This window comes from Hemiscyllium ocellatum, chromosome 1 (genome assembly GCF_020745735.1).
Source record: "Hemiscyllium ocellatum isolate sHemOce1 chromosome 1, sHemOce1.pat.X.cur, whole genome shotgun sequence".
NCBI classification, from domain to species: domain Eukaryota; kingdom Metazoa; phylum Chordata; class Chondrichthyes; order Orectolobiformes; family Hemiscylliidae; genus Hemiscyllium; species Hemiscyllium ocellatum.
This window is the reverse complement of record NC_083401.1, coordinates 115193463-115218197: the sequence shown is the minus strand read 5'-3', so window position 1 is coordinate 115218197 and position 24735 is coordinate 115193463. Positions and strand designations below refer to the sequence as shown.

General features: G+C 40.5%; 1 protein-coding gene across 1 annotated transcript in view; it reads left to right on the top strand.

Moving 5' to 3' along the window:
* The first annotated feature begins 3301 nt into the window (after positions 1-3301).
* Positions 3302-24735, top strand: part of stim2b (stromal interaction molecule 2b) — a 128956-nt gene continuing 107522 nt past the window's right edge. Inside the window, exons 1-2 of the mRNA XM_060825090.1 lie at positions 3302-3992; positions 4445-4608. Coding sequence (XP_060681073.1) covers positions 4470-4608 — 139 coding nt within the window. The 5' untranslated portion in view covers positions 3302-3992; positions 4445-4469. The remainder of the gene's footprint in view (positions 3993-4444; positions 4609-24735) is intronic.

Genomic DNA, 24735 nt, shown 5'->3' with positions numbered 1-24735 from the left:
ATAGCTAAAAGAATAGAATATAAAGGTAAGGAAGTATTGTTGCAACTATACAAGGCATTGGTGGCACTGCACCCGGAGTACTGTGTGCAGTTTTGGGCCCCTTATTTGAGGAAAGATGTTAGCATTGAACTGCATTGGAGGCAGTTCAAAGGAAGTTCACTATTGATTCCAGAGATTAAGGAGTTGTTGTATGAAGAGAGATTAAACAGTTAGGGAATACACTCTCTGGAATTTCGAAGAGTGAGAGGAAATCAAATTGAGGTATTTAAGATGCTAAAATAGATGTGGAGCAGTTTCTTCCCATTGTGGGGCATTCTAGGGCCAGAGGTCATAGTCTTAAGATAAGGGGTAGCAAATTTAAAACAGAGTTGAGGAGAAACTACTTCTCCCAAAGGGTTGTGAATCTGTGAAATTTGCCATCCCAAAGTGCAGTGGATGCTGGGACAGTGAATAAATTTAAGGAGGAGTTAGACAGATTTTTAAATTGGTAATGGGTTGAAGATTTATGCGGAAAAGGCAGGAAAATGGGGGTGAGGAGCATATCAGCCTTGATGGAATGGTGGAACGGACTCGATGGGCCAAAAAGCCTAATTCTGCTAATATCTTATGAACGTATGAACACAGAATTAGAACTTGGTGTATTCTACAAATTGTATCACCAACACTTTTTTGTTCACTGACAAGATGTGAGCATTCCTGTCAATGCCAATATTTATTGGTCTTTGGGAAAGTGGTGGTGATCAATCTTCTTCAGACTTTGCAGTTTGTGTGATTAAGCTACCATGGAGCGCTGCAATGCATGGATTTCCTGGATTTTCATTTACTGATGAAGAAGCAGCACCAATCTATTTCCAAGTCAGGATGGTCATAACTTGAAAAGAAACTTACAGTTGATGGTGTTTCCAATCTTCTACAGTTCATCTTCGTAGCAGACAGTAGCAGTTACTGGTGTAGGAAGTGCTGTCAAAGAAGCCTTGCTAAGATGTATCTGGGTATTTAGTCATCATCATCGAGTCATAGAGATGTGCAGCACAGAAACAGACCCTTCTGTCCAACTCATCCATGCCGACGGAGAACTGGTTGTCAGCCAGGAAACAAAGAGTATGAATTAGCAGGCCATTTTCTGAGTGTTAGGCAGTGACTTGTGGATGTACCAAAAGGATCAGTGCTTGGACTGCAGCCATTCACTGTATATATTAATGATTCAAGTAAGGGAATTAAATGTAACATCTCTAAGTTTGCAGCTGACACAAAGCTGGAAAGGTGAGCTGTGAGAAGGATGCAGAGATGCTTCAGTATAATTTGGAGTAATTGGGCAAATGTATGCCAGATGAAATATTACGTAGATAAATGTGAGGTGATCTACTTTGATAGAAAAACAGGAAGGTAGATTATTATTTGACTGGTGATAGATTGGGAGAGGGGGAGGTACAATGAGACCTGGATGTCCGTGTATACCAGTCACTGAAAGTAAGCATGCAGGTGCAGTAGGCAGTGAAGAAGGTGAATGGTAAGTTAGCCTTCATAGTGAGAAAATGAGCACAGGAACAGGAATACCTTGCTGCAATTGTATAGCACTTGGTGAGCCTACACCTGGAGTATTGTGTCCAGTTTTGGTCTCCTATTCAGAGAATGATATTCTGGCTATGTATGGAGTGCACAAAAAAAGTTACCAGACTAATTCCTGGCTGGCAGGACTGAGGTCTGAAGAGTGACTGGATCGGTTACAACTCCATTTGCTGGACTTGAGAAAATTGAGGGAAATTTGAGGGAAATCCCAAACAAAACCTATAAATTTCTAACAAGAGGAGGCAAGGTAAACACAGGATGTTTCCAAAGGCTGGGCAGTCCATAACCACGGGAGATAGTTTATGGAAATAAGGTAGAACACTGACTAAGATAAAGTCATACAGCATGGAAACAGACCTTTCAGTCCAACTCATCCACGCCAACCAGACATCCCAATCTGACCTCGTCCAATTAACCAGCATTTGGCCTTTAATCCTCTAAACCATTCCTATTCATATATCTGTCAAAATGCATTTTAAATGTTGTAATTGTACCAGCTTCCATCACTTCTTATGGCAACTCATTCCAGGCACACACCATCTTCTGCATGAAAATACTACCCCTCAGGTCCTTTTTAAATCTTTTCCCTCTCACCTTAAACCTATATCCTCTGGTTTTGTACTCCCTCACCACAGGAAAGATACCTTGGCTATTCACCCTATCCACGGCCCTCATGATTTGATCAAAGTCTATAAGGTCACCTTAGCCTCAGACCCTCCAGAGAAAAAAAGCCCCAGTCTATTCAGCCTCTCCTTATTGTTCAAAGCCTCCAGTCTGGGCAAATCCTTGCAAATTTTTCTCTGCATCCTCTCAAGTTTAACAACATCTTTCTTGTAGAAAGGTGACCAGAACTGTACGCAGCTTTCCAAAAGTTGCCTCCACCAATGTCCAGCCGCAACATAACATCCCAGCTCCTATACTCAATGTCATAATCACTGAAAATGATTCTCTGCCACAGAAAATGGTTGTCCCAAAAATATTGAATGTTTTCAAAGTGTTAGATATAGTTCTTAAGGCTAAAAGAATCAAAAGATATTGGGAGAGAGTGGGAACAGTTTCTTAGTTGATTTGGTCTGTCATGATCATATTGAATGGCGGGCATGATTCAAGGGATGATTGACTTACCCGTGTTCCTATCATCTATGTTTCTATGAATTGTTTCCTGCAGGCCATCATCTTTCCTAGATGGAAGGATGCCAACAAGTGTATAAAATACACCAAAACTTGAATGTTGGCTGTGTTCCTTCAATATTTGTGGATATCCTTTTGTGGATATTGAAAATTATATATTGATCTAAAGTCAAATTAATTCAACAGACAGTGTTCTGAAGGTAAAGAATATTCTTCAAAACATAAAGCTGTATTACCAGACCCTACGGTGAAATGTGCTAACACATGCTGCAATGTCATAACATTGCTCAGGTTGATTGTTATTTCCAAACTGTACAGCGCATACGAGACGCATGCATGCACACCAACACAACAAAGAATTCCTTCGAGATTCTGCTTTTCCGTATTTCCTGCAGCTGAGGAAACAACCATTCCAGGAGCTATGAGTCATCGGGAAACGACTGCAAGTCAGATCCCAGAGCGGCACATGAAGAAACTGCGTGAAGATCTTTCGCACCAGGATCTGCTCCCGGCTTCTAGTGATCCCCGGCTACACCAATAGGCTGCTGCCATGTTGTGACAAAGCAACCAATGGCGAGAGGTGAGGAGGGGCGAGAATCCGATGTTTTGCGGCGAGTTCTGAACGCTGCCTGGCACTCACCAGCCCCCACCCGCGCTGAAGCAGTACCTTCACCAGCCTTCCTTCCCAGACAATCCCCAGGGGGTTGCAACCGCAGAAGCGGTGCTCCCTCACACACTGCCTCTCACTTTCACCAGAACGCTAGGATTCCGTGCAGACAGAGCCGCAGCGCTACGCAGCTGCACTGCGTATAGCCTCTGCTGATGTCACATATTTGCACACTGACTTCCTCCAACCACCCACCCTCCCTCCAACACTTCCACTCCAAGAAATCGGATAGGGAAAGTAATGATGCTGCCGCAGAGCTAGGGGGGAGGAACCTACTTGTCAGATAAAGTTTCTGCTGAGAGCGAAGGCGGCGAGACGCTATCTGAGATGCTGCGTGTGTCGGGGGGTAGGTGGGTGGGGGAGAAGCGGATTCTGTAGTTCACAGTTGGAGGGTGTGAGGAGGAGTTTCCTGCGGCTCTCAGACTGACTGCGACTTCGGGATCCCGGCTGCTCACCGGGAGATCTTCGCTCCCCGGATCGATGCAGCTTCAAATTCTTACTGACCATTAACTCCCCGCAGATGACGACCCTGGTTGAAGTTCTGGTGTGAGGATCCGCGCACAGAATAAATACGGAGCTGGAACCCATCGCAAAAGTGCGGCTCAGTTTGTTTCTTTCTTTGAAGGTGAGGAGCACGAGTATTTGTTTTTAAAGCGAAGGTCTCTGCAATCGTTTCGGAAGGGGGGGGGGGGGGAAAGTTAGAGGTTTTGAGTCGGTGCTTCAACCAGCCGGTCGACGGCAGCACGTTGGTGGTGGTAGTGGGGGAGATTTGAACGGTTTTCTGCTGAATGCAGCAGAAGGGTTGTCCTCATGTTGATGCTGGTGCGGAAGCGGCGCCTCGCCGTCGGCTCTGCTCTGGAACCCGGGATGATCCGGACAACATTCGACCGGATTGTGACTCAATAAAGCAACGTTCCATTCACTGGTTACTTGCTGCAATGTAACAATTGCTGCATTTTTAGGCATTCGCCTCTTCCTAAGCTCACTCCAGCTGGCATGTGCTGAACGACTGCTTCTTGCTGGGAGTTTGTACCTTTTCATATTCGTGGCCTTTTATTTGCGCGCTACTTCTTGCAGGGTTCTCGGCCGGCTGACGCTGAGGATGGATTGGAACCGATGCGTGTTCTTCTCTCTCTGTATTCTTCCTTGCATTCCCACCTCCTGTCTCGGTCAGGCAATCGGATCTCCAACCGTCGAGGGTTTCTCGGAACCAGCAACCGGAGATCAGGACAGTCTTGCAGGTAAATTCCAACCTAATGTACTTACAGTAACTGGCATCTCAACGTGATAAACATTACATCTCCCCGACAAATACTCGATATGGTTTGTTTCGGCCGATTAAATTGAGGAAGGTGTAAAGCAGTGATACAAGGCAAAAGAAGGCAGGCCCCCTCTTCCCCCACCACCCAAGGTTTTGATGACGACTCTTGCCAGTGAAAAAAGCTGAACTCTTTCTTTTTATTCCAGGTGATTCTGGATGTTTTATATGTGGGTGATTGAATTCTGTAATTTTGTTTGTTTATTGTCAGTGTCGCTGTTCTGCAGTAATTGAATAAAAACAATGTATGACTATGTGGGACAAAATGAGTTGGCATATATTCGACAGATGTGGGGAGGTATGAGCTCATTAACTCTGGATCTGAAAAAGTTCAGAGTATTTCTTTAATGGTGTGGAATGCAAAGGAATTTGGTGGCATGTGCATCATCGAAAAAATGGTTCATGGTCGCATAACGTAATCGAGAAGCAGTGAATGAAATATTATTCTTTATCACAAGTAAGGCCACATTCATGGGTGGCACAGGTACAAGGGGTGAATGACCTTTTCTTGATCCTATAGACTAAATCTGATCAGAAATCAGCTCATTTTGGTGAGTTTTGTGGAGGGTTTCTCTGTGAGCCGTAGTGGTTTTTCTCTCACTATCTTCTGAACTTGCTTCATGAGCTATGCACCATGCCTCTGTTCTACACCTATGTCCATTGTATTTTTTCACTGCCAGATCTTTCCAGGCATCGGTGCCATCTTTAAAGGCCAGCCATGTACCCTGTAAAGCACAAATAGTCCACAGCTTTCCTGCAAAGTTCCTGTCAGTTGACACAGACACGTTGGACAGAGGAAAATTGTTCCCCTGCTTTTGTAGTCTGATGGAGAAGTGGTTTGAGTGGTCACAGCCCTGTAGTTTGCCTGACATAATGGTGATTGAGGATGAACTGGAGGGGCAAATAGTTACCAATCTGACTGTCATGCCAGGTCTTGTTACTGTCTAGTTTCTATCTAGTTTCTATCCTGCAGGTGAGAGAAAGGGAAGCTGCATATCAACGAGGTGAGCTGCTGTAATAATTAGGGTGCTAATGCATATAATACATGTAATTAGGCCTCTTGCTCCTCACCAACGACAATCTCTGCTCATAGTTTGCATGATATCAAGAATTTTAAAATTTGAACTTGCACTGTCGTCTGCACCTGACCATGAAAACCACAAATGGATGTTTTCATGTTCTTTATGATTGCCACTACCTTCCTCCTGGCAGGTGGGAATGAGTAATAAATGCTGGCCTAGCTAGTCTGGGCCACATCCTATGTCAGAAAAAAAAGTTTATTGACTGAACCAATTCTTTTGTCATTTTTTGTACGTATCTTTAAAATCACCAGTGGGATATGAGATAGCAAGGCAGCTACAATATTTGCAGTCTTAAGCACAACAGATGCCATTTCGATAGAGTACCAAAGAAAGGATTTGAAGAAAGAAGGGTTCAAATTAAATAGAGGTTATGTTTTGTCCATAGTTTAGCAATGTTTTTCTGCCTGATTTTCGTTCGGGTGTCAATAAAGTAAAATACATAACAAATATTGGCATACAAATAGAGGTTTTGCAGTAATAAATATTCATTTTTTTGACAGTATTGAAAGAACAACCAACGTTTGTTTGCATGTATGAGATATTATCCTGCAAGTCATGTCACAGAAAGGTTACAACAACTTGTGGAAAATTAAGCATATTAGTCAGAATTGTGGCCTGTGTTTCATAGAATCCTTAAGTCTTATAAAGGACATTGTCTTCCTCCAAATGTAATGATCTAGAGGAATTATCACTCAACTATTAACCTCTTACCCTAGCAACATGCTGTAGACCTGGGTTCAAAACCTGCCATGACACTGGGTGGAATTTGATTTCATTAAAAATTTGGAACTAAGGGTCTAATGATGATCATGGAACTATTGTTGATTGTTTTGGAAAAAACCCATCTGGTTCATCAATGTATTTTAGGAAATGAAGCTGTCATTGTTCCCTGGTTTGGCCTACATGTGGCTCCAGGCCCACAGTAGTGTACTTATTTGGGTCTTAATTGCCCTAAGTGACTAGGACGGTGACTGAAAAAGGGACCGGGAAAAAAACGTGGAAGATCATTAAGCTTTCAGACAAAAGAATGAGGCTTGGCTGAAGTAAATGATAAGAAAATATCGTAGGGAAAATAATTAAGCGGCTTTGAGATGCTGAGAGACCAAGTAGGGATTGGATTCATATTGTGTCTTCCGTGAGCATAAGATATCCTAAAATCCTACGATATTCATGACATACTTTTGAAATGGAGTTGTAGTCACTATTAAAATGTGGAAAAACTGGTAAGCATTTAATAGACATAAAGGTCCCATTAATTCAGACAGCGAGGTATGAATTAGTCAATAAGGAGAAAGTGAGGACTGCAGGTACTGGAGATCAAAGTTGAGAGTGTGGTGCTGGAAAAGCACAACTGGTCAGGCAGTATCCGAGGAGCAGGAGGATCGACTTTTCGGACATAAGCCCTTCGTTAGGAAGGAAAAATAATACTTAAAAAGATGATAGATTGCTCAGTAATGATGGGGAAGCATAATTGAGAAGGTTGAAATTATGGTGGTGATGTTGTGTGATGGATGGTGGAAACAAGAATGTAGGCGTTCCCAAACACAATCTGAACAGTTGGTAGTGCTGTTGTGAAAAAAAAATGGCTTTTGAAAATTCAGTATGCCTCAAATTATTAAGCAGCTTGTGCTGCTGAAAGAAATCTAAAGTAGACAAGCAGGAGGCTGGAAGAATGCAGCAAGCCAGACAGCGTCAGGAGCAAATTTCAGGGGCTGTGGCCACAGTATTTCAGTCCTGAATTAATTGAGTAGTGTGTCACATTAGCTTTTCTCCAGTCCTATGGCAATTTATGTATTCAAGAGGAGTGCTATAAGCTAGTTAGTCTAATATTATTTCTGAATGACATCCTGTTGTCCTTAATTCACTATAAAATTTATAATTAAGAAATCTTCGGTTAATCAACGGTAGCCAGCATGGAAATTTTTTTTGAAAATAAAACAAGGAATTGCAGATGCTGAAAATCTGAAACAGACAGAAATTGCTTGAGAAACTCAGCAGATGTGGCAGTCGATCAGACCTTCAGAAGAAGGGTCACTGGACTGGGAACTTTAACCCCATAGATGCTGCCAGACCTGCTAAACTTCTCTAATAATTTCTGTTCTTGTTACGGATTTTTAAATGCAATCTGTGCTTGACAAAATTTATTAGCATTTTGAAGATGTAACGAGAAGGCTAGATAAAGGGAATAAAGTAACTGACCTGCAAATGCGTTTTTAGAATATTTTTGATGAATGTCTTATAAGAAGGTTGTTAATAAAGACTAATCAGAGTACCAGATGATATGTAATGATATGGATAGAAAACTGGTTAATGAACATGACAGAGTTAGGACAAGTGGATGCTGTGTTCATTAAATGAGTGCTGGAAATGGCATTCCCTGGGGATAAGTACTAGGTCCAGTTTGTTCATCATCCTATATATGTATCATTTGGATTATTCATTAGGCAGCTCATGCTGGTCTAAACCACTGCATGATGGGTAGGACAAGACCTGCCTGGTTCTGACTCCAAACTTTAGTTGGTTCATGTATTAAACTCTGCTTTGAGCTCAGATCCAATCCTCAGGAACCGTGCATGTTGTAATCTGGAGCTATGAGTAGCAGTGTTAGAGGCTCCAACTTTCCTTCGATTATGTAACTGGCTAGGAATTTCTCCCACTTTTTAACACCTGCTGTGTATGTTGGAAGGATGTGCAGGTTGATCCTTGATCTGTTTGGTCATGTTATGAATGCACCTTCCCTAGCTCTGAACGTCTGAAGTGGAACTTGAAGCTTGAGCTTCTGGCTCAGAAATGGGATGTTCTTCATCGAGCTGCAGGACCCTCCACTGTGATTTTGATTATAAATAACTCATGCAATCTTGAATTACTAAACCATGAAAGTGGTGAGTTTGACAAAGAGTGAACAAGCAAAGGTCTAAACTGTTTTGAAGTGTAGACAACAATTTACTCTTTTAAAAATGTCTAGTGCTCCAAGAAGTGAGACAGTCATTAAGAACAAATGTCATGATATTGAAACTTCTTCAAAATATTTAGAATTTTGGAACTCTTAAAACATTTTATTCCTGTAAAGATAATTGAAGATTTGTGTACTGCTGCCTTTCTGATTCATTTGTATTATTGTTTATAAATATCTATCAGCAAGTGCAGAATTTCATCGTGAGAATATTCAGTTAACTTTTAAACAAGCTTTGCTGTTAGCCAAAAGTGTTTTGCACGTTGAATTTTTTTAGGACACTGCAGTCATCATTCTTGATGGTGGCTCACCCTCTATTTACAAGTGGCATTAATCTGAGGTTGAGATTTCTGCCTTGAGTATTCACGTGAATGAACATGTCGATTCTCAAACCGTAGATCTTTAGGGTTCATGGGACAGCATGTCCCAAAAGGATTGGGGTCAAAAGTGCAAGATTTATTTTGGTTTTTATCCTCTTGTACCACTGCAATGCATCATCTTTAGGCTGTTGTAACTTAAAACATGATGCATGTTCTCACCATTTTGACTGGTTAGTAGGAAGCTCCTCTCAATCATTAGCGTCAATGGTATTCCATTTGAAGGAGAAAATATGAATGTCATTGTAACATGTCTTTTATTCTCCCTTGGAATGTTGGCCATTTGAAAATTAAATAAACAGGACCCTAACTGGGATGTGATGTCAAGGTTGTCAAAAAGCAATGTTGATTTTGCTGGACTTGTACTTGAATGCTTCATTTTGCTGGTTCCAGAAGGATTTGTTTGTTAGTCATCCTGTTGAATTTGGAGGATAAGACACAACCATTGCTGATTGAATTCTCCAGGCACTCTTACGTGCCATGAATATGCAGCGTATCCATGACCTCACCTCCACATAGCGCTAGGTCTTTTAAGTCTTTGTCATCAAAAACTCACTGTCAAGGCTTGTAGAAAGCTAATTTGGTGTTTGATCATATCATTTAGTGTTTCATTTTGAATGAGTGAATTGCCAAGTTATGATAAGTAATTAGTATATTTCATAGTCTTTTCAGAATTTTGTCTGACTAATTTTGAGTTGATATGTGTTTTGCATTGGCAATACTCAAGGGCTTGCAAAGTTTCTTGTAAAAAGAATTAGAAATATCTTCCAAATCTGGTGCACTGCAATCATTTGTATACTTTAGATTATTAACAGTGTGGAAACAGGCCCTTCAGCCCAACACGTCCAAACCGACCCTCCGAAGAGTAAACCACCGATTCCCCTACATTTACCCCTTCACCTAACACAACAGGCAATTTAGCATGGCCAATTTGCCTAACCTGCACATCTTTGGATTGTGGGAGGAAATCGGAGTACTCGGGGGAATGTCCAAACTCCACACAGACAGTCGCCTGAGGCGGGAGTTGAATCCGGGTCTCTGAAGCTGAGAGGTAGCAGTGCTAACCACTGTGCCACTGTGCTGTAGTTTGTGTACATCTGTATTAGTCAGACTAGTTTTGAGAAGGAGCTGTCTGAAGTTTTCTTCAAAGCAGTATTTAGTATAACTGCCTGGAGGGCATTTGATGCTTGAGGCAAACTGCAATTTGATGGTTAGATTGTAAATGGCTTGGGGGCTATCCAGCCTTGCTTGACACTCGTGTTTGGATTTTGAAGGAGTTTATTTCAGATCTCCCACCTTAAGAGTTGCAGTTCTATCTTCATAGAGCAGTTGCAGGATTATATTGATGATGTTTCTTTGATGTGCAAATGTCTGGAGCACAATCCACAGAGCCTCATAATTTATTGAGTCAAATGCTTTGGTCAGATCAATGAATAGAATGAGGTGTTCCTTGTGGTCATGTTAATATCCTGCTTTGATTTGTCTGAATTGTCTAGAAGATCTAAAACAACACCAGCTCCGTGCATTCCCTCTACCACAGGAAGTACATAATTCACGGGTGTGTGTCAGGATTTTCCCTGCTACAGGTATGAAGGAAGTACATTATTAGTTCCCACAACATGATATATCCTCTTGAAGATAATTATAACTGTTGCATTCCTGAAATGGGAGGTGGGGGTGGAGTTTATTATCCACCCATTTGTAAAGATAAGTAAAATCTTGATGTCAGCAAAAGATACCGGCTTTTAAATCTTTGCAGGCCTTCAGTGTAACGCTGTCGGGGCCACGGGCTTTTAATTTTCTCTCAGCTTGATTGTCCAGTCGATGGTAGTTCACCATGAACTAGGGCTAGAGGTCATAACCTGTAGAGTATCAGCTCCCAGTACGGACTCAAAGTTGACAAGTTGTTGAGAATGTAGATTCTTTGGGATGTGGGCCAAAGGACGGAATGTGGAGTTAGGCTACAGATCAGCCCTGACCCCATTGAATGATGGAACAGGCTCGAGGGGCTGAATGGCGGCCTCATGTTACTATATTCCTCTAAAGCTCCATCTTTATAGTCCTGTCAACCCCTCCCAGGGACATGTACATCCTCAAGTTGTTGAGGATGTAGATCACACGGGTGACTTCAAAAAGACCTTCATGATGGTATCCACATTGTCAGATCCATTGGGCTTGCTTTTTCCTTGGCTTGTCCTTTTTCTTCCTAAATGAATGTCAAACTTGACTTGTTGGAATGTTGCCGCCTTGACTTGCAATCTTGAGTTGTCAATACGGGCAATGAAATTGGTTGTTTTTTATTTGGAGCTCATATATTTCTGAATCAGTATCATTGAACCAGTCGCTACAATATTTTCCCCAGGGCAGAATTGACTGGCATGAGGGTCATAATTTTAAAATATTAGGAGAAAGGTTAGAGGAAACGTCAGAGGAAGGTTGTGAATGCATGGAATGCGTTGCCAGCGGTGGTGGTGGAAGCAGTCATTAGGAACAGTTAAGCGACTGCTGTACATGCACATGGATAGCAGTGAGTTGAGGGGTAGTTAGGTTGTTGTTTTATTTTACGTTAGGATTAATCCTCGGCACAACATCATGAGCCAAAGGGCCTGTTCTGTGCTGTACTTCTCTATTTTGTATGTTCTAATATTCAAACCTGATTTTCTGGAGACAAGTGTCTCTTTTGCTGGCTTTAGTTGATCTGACCTGATGTTTAACAGTATACCATGTACCATGGTGGTATATGAAAGTGTATATCACATGTATATATGTATGGTTGGAAGTCGAAAGATTTTCTAGATTGGTTCTGAGTTGTGTTTGGAATTCCTCTTTTACAGTCTGGCTGAGCTGTTGATTTTTTTCCTGTTGGATTTTTGGGTCTTGTAATGTCTTGGTGCTAAGTGGATGTTCATCACCACGTGAACAATTTGATGAACTGTCCAGCAGACATCAAGTTATTAGACGTCATTTAGATCTTTGATTTGAACAATGCCATTATGCAGCAAGTGCCTGTGCTTTGGTCGAGGTGGTTTTCAATTAGTGTCTTTCTGGTAGAAGAGACCATAATTCCAGAGGAATAAGGAGCAGAATTAGGCCATTCAGCCCATTAAGTTGACTCCCATTCAATCTTGGTTGATACGTTGCTCAACCCCATTCTTCTTGCGACCTTTGATCACCTTTCTAATCAAGAACCTATCTATCTCTGTCTTATATATAGTCAATGACTTGGCCTTCTTTGCCTTCTGTTGCATTGAATTCCACAGTTTCACCATGTTCTGGATGAAGAAATTCCTCCTCCCCTCTGTTATAAACAGTCATCCCTTTACTCCAAGGCTGTGCCCTCGGGTCCTACTCTCTCCTTCTACAGGTTCTCCTGCTATAATGCAGTACATGCATTCCACTGCAACCTCGTGCTATAGATATTCACGCTGTGAAAACCGATAACAGAAAACCGCTGTACCCGTTCAGTGGAAAGTTCACATTGTTCAAACATTATTCACAGTTCGTCAGTCATATTTTAGCCAATTTGTGTTGACAAAACGATCTGTAGTGGAAACTTCCACATCCAGTCTGTCTAGGCCTCTTGGTACTTTGAAAGTTTCAATGAGAACCTCCCTCATTCCTCTAAACCTCATTGGGTGCAGACCCAGAGTCCTTCTATGAAAAGCCCTTCATCCCCAGGATCATTCTTATAAAAATCTGCTGATTCCCCTTCAAGGCCAGCACATCCTCCTTTTGATACTGGACCCTAACTGCTCACAATATTCCAACTGAGGTCTGACCAGAGTGTTATACAGCCTCAGCACTACATCTCTGCTCTTGTACTCTCGCCCTTTTGAAATGAATGCTAACACTGCATTTTCCTTTTGAAACGTCAATTGAATTTGCATGTTAACCTTAAGCAAATCCTGAACTAGGACTCCCAAGTCTCTGTGTGGTTCAGATTTCCAAAGCCTTTCCCAGTTTAGAAGATAATGCATGTCTTTTGCATTATAGCGATAGTTGTGTTTGATAGCATTTTTATTCTGGAACTCTTTAAGGGATCCAAGTTGATACTCGCAAGAAGAGCTTTACTGAATGTAAGAATGAAGAATCTGTTTAGTTCACCATTATAGTGTGCATTGAATCAACAAAGGGAGAGCTCTTAAAAAAAAATTCATTAAGATTTATAACTCGACATTATAGATGCAACAATTTGTGATGTTACCCTGTGTCTGTTAGTATGACACCCTCGCCTTTTAGCAAAAAGAGCAAGAGTGAAGTTTGTTACACTACATGCTGGCAAATCTCTAGATCTTTGGACATCTAGACACCAACAGGACTTGGAGTTATACTTGTTGACAATTTAGCTTTTTGAAGAAGAGATTTTAAATAAGTAGCTCATCTTAAGCTAGCATACTATTTTTGATTTCAGTGCTTTTCCTCAAGTTACAGGTTTATTTTATGTATTGACAGTATTTTTATATCTGGATATTCTAAATTATGTCTTTGGCTTAAAATGCAAATGATCTAAAGCACTAGATTCTGCTCCTTTTGGCTGCCATTCACAGCAGAAGACTGCGTTTCAGAAACTCCTGCAGGAATTACAGTACAACACCAATATCAAAGTTTAAAGAGATTGCAAATAAACACTTCAGTGCAGTTTATGTGCATTAGTTTTGTCTTATTTCTGTCTGAGAAACACGAGGGCTTGTATACTCAGACATTTTGCACATTGAGATAAATTGGACTAATTATTTCCTGATCTTTTTATATTTGATGGAACTAGCTAACAAGACAGTTGACAGAATAATGATGTGTACAATTCAGTGGCACTTTTATTTTGAGTCCTGCATTCTTGAGCAATATGTTGTTTGACAGCCGTTCAAAGGAATTGCAGAACTCTGAATGAGTTGGGAAGACAGAATGCAAGTGCAATTTCTTGAATGTTGGCTTTCAGGTTACAAATGCATCTCCTGGGGTTTTTTTTCCCCCAAGAGATTACAATGAGAATTTCTCTAGTTCTTTTTTCTTTTTACCTTTTACCTTTTCTTTGTTTATCAACACCTCACCCAGATGAATGTATTCTATTGTGAAATTTGAGGTGCTGCTTATTGGTTTGGCTGTGTTGGTAGCTCTTTTGTGTTTTCAGATAACAGGTTGTGACACTTCTAAAGTAACACTTCATTTTTTGAAACACTGACTATTTCCTCAAGGTTACATAATGCAATAAAAATGCAACTTGTTCAGTTGTTTGCTGTCTTTCCTTTAGGCACAACAATATCTTGTCTACATAGAATCTTTCATGTAAGATGATAAGACCCTAGGAGCAGAGGTAGACTATTCAGCCATCCAGTCTGTTCTGTCACTCAATGAGATCATTGCTGATCTGATAATCCTCAACTCCACCTGCTTGACAGCAACTGTTTTTGAGCTACACTATTTGTTCTTACTTTCCCCACATTACAAGGAAGTATGTTTTAGCTGTGCTGTGTCATGTTGTGCGTGTCTCATGACTCTAGTATTGCATATCTGTGAACAGCTTCATTGTTAGCTCAGTGAATTGTGAGGAGTAGTTTCAGAAAAGCTTTTCTTTTTGAAAAAAAAAGAGTCTCTTGTTTGACCACTTGCAAACCATTTTCAAAACATAATTTGTATCTTTGTTCTGGCATTTAGTAAAATTACAGTATTTGGAGTCTTGCAGAATTAGAGTGTGGTTCTTAAACAGTGGATGTCTTGCAGTTATTTGGCATTCAGGAGTGAATTAGTTGTCTGTTTTTTTGATAATTAAGCATGGCAAACTGGAGCTCATGATGTGCCTGAATTGTTCAGCAGCCTGTAGTTTTGAGTGGCCATAGAGCTTTTACTATTTTTGTGTAGTCATTTATTAATTATAGTCATTATTTCCCAAATAGGCATTTTCAGTGCAGTTAATGTGAAAGATTTTAACTTTCAAGCATCAAAGAAGAAACTAGTTTAAATCTATTTTAATGCTTTCAACTTTCCTTCCCTTGTATCGATATGCTTGGGAGATTTTTCAGTTGGTGGAGGATTCATGACCTGAAACCAGTCATTTTTCTACTTTTTTGCACCTGCTCATCTCCCATTTCGATTGCAGAGTCCGAATGCAGGATTCAGTTAATAGGGGAGATGTAGTCAGAGTGAGATTCTATATTATTTACACATGTCAAAATAGGGGTGGAGCACCAATACACTGCCAGTCACTATTTTAATGTACAGTCCAGGTAGTGGGAATTACATTTTGAATTTTCACTTGCATTTTGTCAGCAAGATGTGTGATGTTAATATTGGGAAAAAGTAATACCGTTTCTCCTGGGAAGTAAAGTTCAACTCTGGCTTTAGTGGACCGTTTATGGATTTTCTTTGCAAAGAAAAATGAGTATGTGTCTTAATGAGTGCAACCACTCATGTTCTCTCCGCCTCCTCCCCACCCCCGCTCTAATAAACAGTTAAACAGTATTCTAGTTGTCAGCAGCAGTAACAGTCCTGGCACAATGAATCGTAAAAATTCTCTTGTACATAACTGTACATTTGTGCTTAATCTCCAAAGGAGCATCTCAAATCTAGTGTGTGCCATTTTGAATTTACTTACTTCCTGTGCAGTGGTACTCCTCATTGAGTTTGCTGTTTTGTGCCAGCTTTGTTTGTGCCAGGATTAGTGCCTACTATGAACTGGTTTATGGTGCCTGAAATAATATCTTATAGGAGACTTATAGCTGGTGAACAGAGGAGACTCATTCCATCTACCGTTACAGAGGGATAAATGCGCACTACTAGCACATTGTTTTACTTTGTCCCAGTTAATTGAGTAGCCGTTGTTATAAATTACATTTACTGAATAATGATTTGATGATTATTTTGTTATCCTTTAGCTCAATTTCCCGTAATATTTTCCTAATCGAACCTGATCTACGCTATGTTGCTTTGGCAGATCATTAAACTGTTTATAGTCCAAAAATGTTGACACAATTAAGAAGTAATACAATTGCAAATTCTTACAAGTGAATTTCTGAATACCTGGTTACTGTGGCTAAGTCAAAAGTTAAAACTTTGCAAAATTGTTTTATTTACAGGAAGTGGTGGCAGTTTATTTTTCCCTATACACCTCAGATAATTTTATATATTTTTATGTACTGTTCAGTGTGTACTGAAAGAAATAATAATCATTACTTTCTGATATCATGTAATTAATATCTCTTGATAATTGAATTTACTGGTTTTCCTTTTAAAGTCATAGACATCTGTCCAGTTGATTAAATGATGATAAAGCTGTTCATTTTGAGCTGTATGGGGCAGAGATATAAACTAGTTTTAGTCCACAGGTTTAGTTGGAAGTACTAGCTTTCAGAGCATTATTTCTTCATTGAGTAACTAGTAGGACAGGACCATAAGATGCAGCTTTTACAGAGATCACAGTGTCATGCAATTAAACGACATACTGAACAAACCCAGAATCCTGTTAAATCTTCCTTCTTTTAGAATGGGTTGCGGGTTTTGGTTCATTAATTAGGAACTGAAAGTTTCCAGAAAATGTAATAAGACGGAGACTATGGAAAGGGTCAAGAATCTAACAGCAGGTAAGAGAACAGTGATGAGAAGGGGGGGGGGGGCAAGTCAATGCAGGACAGGGTGTTTGTACTTAACATACACACAGTATATGAAACAATGTCAATGAGATTGTAGCGCAGATTGAAATAGGCAGGAACGGTGTTGTGGGTATCACAGGGACATAGCTGCAAGGAGATCAGGGTCTGGGAAATAAATATCCAAGGATCCATGTGATCTCTCAAAAGGACAGGCACATGGGCACGGCAGTAGGGTTGCCTTGTTTGTAACGAATTAAATGGAATCAAAAACAATAGATTCTACAACCTCTTACTCTGTGAGTTTAAAAAAAACTGCAAATGGAAAAGGATCATGATGGGAGTCATCTACAGGCCTCCTAGCAGTAGTCAGGATGTAGGGAAGAAAATAAATCAGGAGATTTTTTTAAAAAAAAGAAAGGCATTATTAAAATAATCATGCGGTCTTCAATATGCAGGTGGACTCAGAAAATCAGATTGGTAGTGGAGCTCAAGAAAAGGAATTCCTGAGAATGTCTCTGAGGTGGTGTTTTTTGTTTTTTGTTGTGGTAGAGCCTATTAGGGAACAGTCCATTTTGGATTTGGTGATGTGTAATGAGTTCGATTTGATAAGGGAACAGAATTTGAAGGAGCCCCTAGGGGACAGTAACCATAATATGATAGAACTAACCTTTGCATTTCGAGAGGGGAAAGCTGGGATCAGATGTAACAGTATTACAGTTGAGTAAAGGTAACTACAAAGTCATGAGGGGGGAGCTGACCAACGTTGGTTGGAAGGGAAGCCTAGCGGGGAAGACAGTGGAGCAGCAATGGGGAGGGGATTCTGGGGCTAATTCAGGAGACACAGCAGAAATTCATCCCAAGAAAAGTATGGGGAGGAAGAGGCAACCATGGCTGACAAGGGAAATTAGGAACAGCATAAAAAACAGAAAAGAAACAGGAACAGCAAAAAAAAGGTAGTGGATGGGAAACAGTGATTTGTGATGAATGGATGTTTTGGATCCGAGGGTAGAAGGCAGTGCTTTATGCCAGTAGTTCGATCAGTTCCTTTTTGGTACACATTAAGACCATTATGTATGTACAGGACTTTTTAAAGTTTGCAGATGACGTGAAACTCTGAAATACTGTGAATTACGAAGGGGATAGTAACGGCTATTGTTTGGTAGCAGATTAAATTAATGAGCAGTAAATGATACATGCATGTTTGTTAGTAAGATTAGTAGATGAAATACAAACTAAATTGCATAATTTTAAAGGAACAGAAGAACAGAAGGACTTTGTGTCTGGGTTTGAATGTGTGTATACACATGTACATAAATCTTTTAAATAAGGCAGGGCATGTTGAGAAGACTGTTTCTTAAAAGACACGGGATTTTTGACTTTAATAGTCAGGACACAGTTTACGTAAGCAAGCAAGTTATGCTAAATCTTTAAGACAATGAATTGTATTCAATTCTGGCACCACACTCTAAGAAGGATATCAAGGATTTGGAAAAGAAAGTGCGGAAGAAATTGGCTAGGACATTAAGGTTCATGAAGGATTCTGGATAATCCAAGATGGAGGGCCGGAAAAAATTGTGACTATCAGAACTGCTTTTTTTTTTGAGGTATTTTCAATGTTGGAGCAGATTTCCTTGAATTCTTGGAGAAGTAATTACTGTTTTGTAAGCTGTTGCATTGTCTTTGGAACTTTGGAGAAAAACAATCAAAACAAAAGCTCTTTAAAAAGGAGGAAGAGAGAGTAAGCAGGGACCATGTGGGAGATGAAAAAAATGGAGCAGTAAAACTGCACAGCTATCAGACCAGACAGGGACTCTGCACAGCTGACTGTCTCTGCTTCTTGCTGTTTAGTTTCAAGCATCTCTGATCATTGTTTATTTTTCTTAGAATGAGCTCCAATGAAATTCACAGTTGACCTTGGAGAAACTTGCGTGGGGGAGCTAAGGTGAGGGAGGAAAGATTTTAAAGAGACCTAAGGTGAAAATGCGTTGCTAGAAAAGCGCAGCAGGTCAGGCAGCATCCAAGGAGCAGGAGAATCGGCGTTTCGGGCATGAGACTGAAGAAGGTTCCTGAAGAAGGGCTCATGCCCAAAATGCTGATTCTCCTGCTCCTTGGATGCTGCCTGACCTGCTGTGCTTTTCCAGCAACACATTTTCAGCTCTGATCTCCAGCATCTGCAGTCCTCACTTTCTCCTCAAAGAGACCTAAGGGGCAACTTTTTCACACAGAGGGTGGTGTGTGTATGGAATGAGCTGCCAGAGGAAGTGGAGGAGGCTGGTACCATTACAACATTTAGAAGGCATCTGGATGGGCATATGAATAGGAATGGGTTAGAGGGATATGGCCAAATGCTGGCAAATGGGACAGCTCATGACTCTATGTGCATCGGAAATGGTGTTCAGTAATGTGGAGGTTCTGGAGAAGCTTGGCATTACTTAATGTGCAGAGAAGATTAATGCAGGATTTGCTATAGCAACTTAATACCAAAAATGGTTCTGTAAATTATGCCTTCATTATTCTGTTTCCTGTGGCAGGAACCAGAGGATGCAGATTTAAGGTGATTGGGAAAAGAGCCAAAAGGGATGAAGACAACAATGTTTATCATTGAATTATAATCTGTGGTGCATTTCCTCAAAGTTGGGGTGGAAGCAGATTCAGCAGTAACTTTCAAAAAAGAGTTGTGTAAGTACTTGAAGGAAGGAATATAGTAGAGTTGTGTGTAAGGAGCAGCAGTGTGGGACCAGTTGGTTAGTGATGGCTTGGGCATGTGAGGTTGAATGGACTTCTCTGTGCTAACCATTCTGTGATTACAAATCTTTAAGCAAAAGGATTTGCTGAACAATGGAATCTCATTAACTGGACTCTATTATATGGGGTACTTTGTTACAGGGATACTTAAGCTACTTTCTAAAACATAATTGGAATTTGAGAATTTAATTTAGAAAGTTCTATAAAACAAAAATGTCTGGGGATGTTTTTGAATGGTGAGAGGACTATTGGCCCTGAAAAGATTAGTGACATTCTTTTCTAAACAGCTCCAACCAGTTTATTGTGAACATAATTACAATGATACTTTCATACAGTTTACACCCTTTCAGAAAACTGTTGGACTCGGTATGTCTTTATAAAGCAGAATTTCTGAATTGTGTGTAATCCCTGATTTCATAGTGTTTGCCATCGTTACTCTTCTGAAGCCTGTGGCCTAGAAATGTGTACAGATCAGTTTAACCCGAAAATCTGGAATTTGCTGTTAGTGATGTTCCTACTTCCCTGTAGGATGTAGACACTAAGTTTCTGTAGACAGTAACGGTTTCGAAACACTGGATGTACGTTTGGACTTTTATGCTTTTCCTTTTGATGTAAGCTCCTTGAAAATGCTACACCTTGTTCAATGAGGCAGATGGATTTTTTTTTAACTGGCTTACTAAGTACATAATCTGAACTATTGAAATACCTCCCTGACCTTGGAAAAGCTAATTTTATATTTGTGAAATGTCATGCATGTCCATTTTTTAAAAAAACATTTGTAGATTTTTAAAATGAATTTCTTTCATGTTTCAGCTTCTCCCTTCAACGTGTATGTTCCAATTGTTTCAATTTTTATTTAAAAATCAAAATAAAGATGATGTGTTTTACTTCAGGATTTGTTGCTCAGTGCATTGGTCATTGAGGAGCTTGTCAGCTTGCAAGCATCACTGGTTGACCCAGGAATCCTCTTGACTTGGTGCCAGATTTAAATTAATGTCTGCACGGGTGAAAATCGTGCCACAGCCTTTGAGAGAGGTTTGTGGTACCTATTTTTAGGGGTTGGAGGCTTACTGCTGACAGCAAAGTCAAGAGTAAGTTATTAGTTTTGCAGATGACAAATTGAAAGGGCTAGGTGTTGTGTTGAATTAGCATATTGATATATCAACTTTGGAGATCTTGTCCAGGTAAAAAATGAGGATGAAGGGCTTATGCTCGAAACGTCGAATTCTCTATTCCTGAGATGCTGCCTAACCTGCTGTGCTTTGACCAGCAACACATTTGCAGCTGAGATCTTGTCCAGGAAATGGCTTGCAGCTGCTGTTCCTGCTTGCAGTAATTCATTGGAGATGTGACAGAAACTGTTTATTCTCTCATAATTGGAGTTTCCTCTGTACATCTGGCAAGGCAATAGCATTGGGATATAACCAACAGAAATTTCATGGTCCTTGCTTTTTATTTCAGCTGTGACTTTGTGGAGCCTTTAAAAAGGTCTGGGTAAAACAGGTTTTGCCTGTTTTTTCCTAATTCCTACTCAGTATTTATTTAGAGTTTGCACTATCTGTAATTAATTGTGCCTGAAATTGGCAATCTCACGGATCCTCTACCATCCCGTCAAAGACATGCAGGTCCTGGGCCTCCTCCATCACCAAACCCTTAACCGCCTGATGCCTGGAGGAAGAACACCTCATCTTTCGCCTTGGGATACTGCAACCACACGGGATTAATGTGGATTTCACCAGTTTCCTCATTTCCTCTCCCCCACCTTATCCCAGTCCCAAGCTTCCATCTCGGCATCACCCTCTTGACCTGTCCATAGCCTTTCCCATCTCTCTGGTCCACCTTCCTCTCCGACCTATCATCTTCCACCTCCCCTTCATCTACCTATCGCATTCCCAGCTACCTTCCCCACCCCCCTCCCATTTATCTCTCAGCCGCCCGGCCCACAAGCCTCGTTTCTGATGAAGGGCTTATGCCCGAAATGTCGATTCTCCTGCTCCTGGGATGCTGCCTGACCTGTTGTACTTTTTCAGCACCACACTCTCCACTCTGATCTCCAACATCTGCAGTCCTGACTTTCTCTTAATCTCACTGATAACCCATTACTAAAACTGCATTCAAGAAATTCAGCTTTCTCTCTTCTGCTCAACTTTGTTGTCTGCCTAACAGTGGAATATTGCTACAATGTATAGGGAGGCTGTTCCGTCATCTCTTGTACACCAGGTGTAATGTCTGCTCACCCCTACCCTTAACTATTCGCATACTCATTTATATATTTCCTTGTCATGCTTCCTATTCTGAGGTTGGCTCTCTGGCTAAACCAGCGTTTCTTCGACATAAGTTGTGAAGGATATAATTTTGTGTTTTGTTTGTGGTTCCTTCTTTTCCTCTCCCCTAGTTTGGTTCATTTTTATATGATCTTCATCCATAGTATACTACCATAGTATCTTGCCATTTTGTTGGTAAATTCATATCCTGAAGAGTCTGATCTTCTCTCCATTTTCTGTTTGTTTTGCTTTTCTAGCAAGTTCAAAAAACTTGCTTTTTATTCACAAGGAAAAGCTGTTGTTTTAGCTGGTACGTTTCTTGACTCACATTCACTTTGTCTTCCCACTCGCCTACCAGCTGTCCTATCCTTCTGTACCACTATGTCGCTATAATAATTCTTGCACTTTATTGCCACATACTCGGTACTCCGTTACTTTACTGCTGTTGAGCCAGAGTCGAAGCCCAGATTTCTCCTGTTTTTAGTCCTGAAAATTAGAGAAGACTTACTCGAGAATGCAAAATAGAAAGTAACCAATAAATGTCTTGCAAACCCCTTGACCCTCCAAAGTTCCATGCTTTCACTCGGGTGAAGTATCAGACTTTTAGAACTGTTAAGAACTGAGAGAAGGCAAAACGGAAATAAATTTTACATCTGAAAATTTCATCGCTGCAATTAAATCATTCCTTGTTGATTTAAATTTAATTATCATAAAAACTGAAAGAACTGCCAATGTTGGAAATCAGAAACAAAAATAGGTATTGCTGGAAAAGCTCAGCAGGTATGGCAGCATCTGTGGAGAGAAATCTGAGTTAACGTTTCAGGTCCAATGACCCTTCCTCAGACTTGAAATGTTAACTCTGACTTCCCTCCACAGATGCTGCCAGACCTGCTGAGCTTTTCCAGCAATTTCTGCTTTTACTTTGGAATTTAATTGTCATGCTTAATTTGAAACTGGTATCAGGTAGTTAGCTTCTGTGATTAATGCTCGTAATTGTTTGTAGTGTGAAGTATTTGAATTTTCACGTAGCCATCTTATCCAACTATTAAAATCCCCATGAGCATTGTATTCTCACTTTGCTATTGTTTAAATTGGCTAATTCAAATTATTGAATAATACACATTCATTAGAACAAAAATTCAACTTTGAATTATCAGGAGAAAATCGTTTCAGTGGGCTAATGTGTTTCCCTTGTGCATTAGATGGAGGAGTGTTGTACACTGGCAATTTAATTAACCAGAAGCAATGGCAATGATTCCTGTGATGAGAGCGACACAGTAAGTGATACTCCCTGAATGAGCAGAACGATGAAACTTATTGGTATTATTTTCATTAATAATGAAAATAATTCACTCTGTCCACTCTGACCTTCCAGTGGGTGAGGCCTAAGCTGGCCGGTCTCTGTCTTTGTCATTTTCCCACTTGAAACCCTTCAAGTGGCCAATTAATGGCTGCTTCAGGGCTGTTTATCACCCAACCTCAATTTTCAGGTGAGTGGAAAGGATTCCCAATTGTGGGCAAAAACGTTAGGGAGTGTGCACCTCTTGTTAACATTGGGTACCGGCTGTGGGCATCCCAAAAATACAATAAAGGTTTAGCCCCTGGCCCTTTGCATCTGGTCCCTTCGCCTCCAGCCCCTCAATCGAGGAGAAAGGGGAGAGATTGGTTCATACTCTGGACTGTAGATCCACTGCATCTTCTAGGCACCAGATTGGTGTCAACACTTTAGATGTTGGAAACAGAAATCCTGCTGTCCTGAAAATCCAGCTTATGTTATCCACTGCACAAACTACGTTTCTTTAGGTGGGCTGAGAATTGGATGCGAATACTGTTCTATTACTTTGGAGACAAGTGTTTGGATCTGCGAGATTTATCCCTGTAAGAATTTGATGTAGAATTAATTTTGGCAGCTTGTCTCAAGTAGTGCTAGTTCAGCAAGCATCTAAAATCGTTTCAAGATATTTTTAAAATCATTTTTCAAAAGTCTGCAATGGTTGCTGTCTATAGGTATTGACTATTTTAAAGCATGGTTTGGTGCTTTATTTTAGTGTGCTTTGTAAATTAGGGAAATTCCCTGAATATCATTAGCTCTGTTTTCATTTTCACACTGTTACTATGCATGCTTAACTATTTAAAAAAAACTCATATTTCCCTTTTCTGCTTGCTGTGGATGAAGGTTCGGAAGACGGATGGTGAGAAAAAAAGAGGGGATGAGGGATAGGGAGTAGTGAGCTGGAAGGTTAGCAGTGAGCAGTAAGGCTGAGAGAGCAATGACATGTGGGTAGGTCAGGGGAAGGAAGTGACATACAAGAGAATCGTAGGAAGTGGCAAGTGGGAGGAGGGAAGTAGTGTGTAAGTAAGCAAAGGAACTTGTGAGCTGGTTAAGTTCAAACAGTCAGTAGTTTTTGATCTAAAAATTAGAGACTCAGGAGCAAAACTCCACCTTTATTTGCATGTCATCTTGTGGCAAAGTGGTTTTTATTAGCACCGTTCTTAATTTTGCACCAAATTGTTTTTAGGAACATATTGATTGCTAAATGAGGGATCGCTCTCTTCCAATATGCTTTGATTATGTTGTTCAGGAGTTAAGATAGAACGTTAATCAGGTTAATCTGTTTCATAAAGGCAGGATGCACAAGTAGAAAAAAACGTTTTCTCTCTCCAGCCTTGCTTTTGCAGTCCTGATGAAGGATTAAGCCTGAAGCGTCGACTCTCTTCCTCCTCCGATGCTGCCTGACCTGCTGCGTTCTTTCTAGCATCACATTTTATCAATTCTGACTTCTCCAGCATCTGCAGTCATCACTATTTGCTGGCTATTGCTCACTCTGACAATGAAAGTTCACCTCCCTAATCCTGCTCAAAACAGAAATTCTTATGCATCTAAGGAATGTACGTTCCTTAAAATAAGAAATGGCCTTAGAAGATTCAGTCACCATTTTGGAGGGGCGGTTCTCCAAGGATTGGTTCTGCTGCATTTATCACCAGGTAAATTGCAGGGGGACAGCCTGAAAGTCTGTCTGAAACACTGGCCACCTGGGTGTTACTG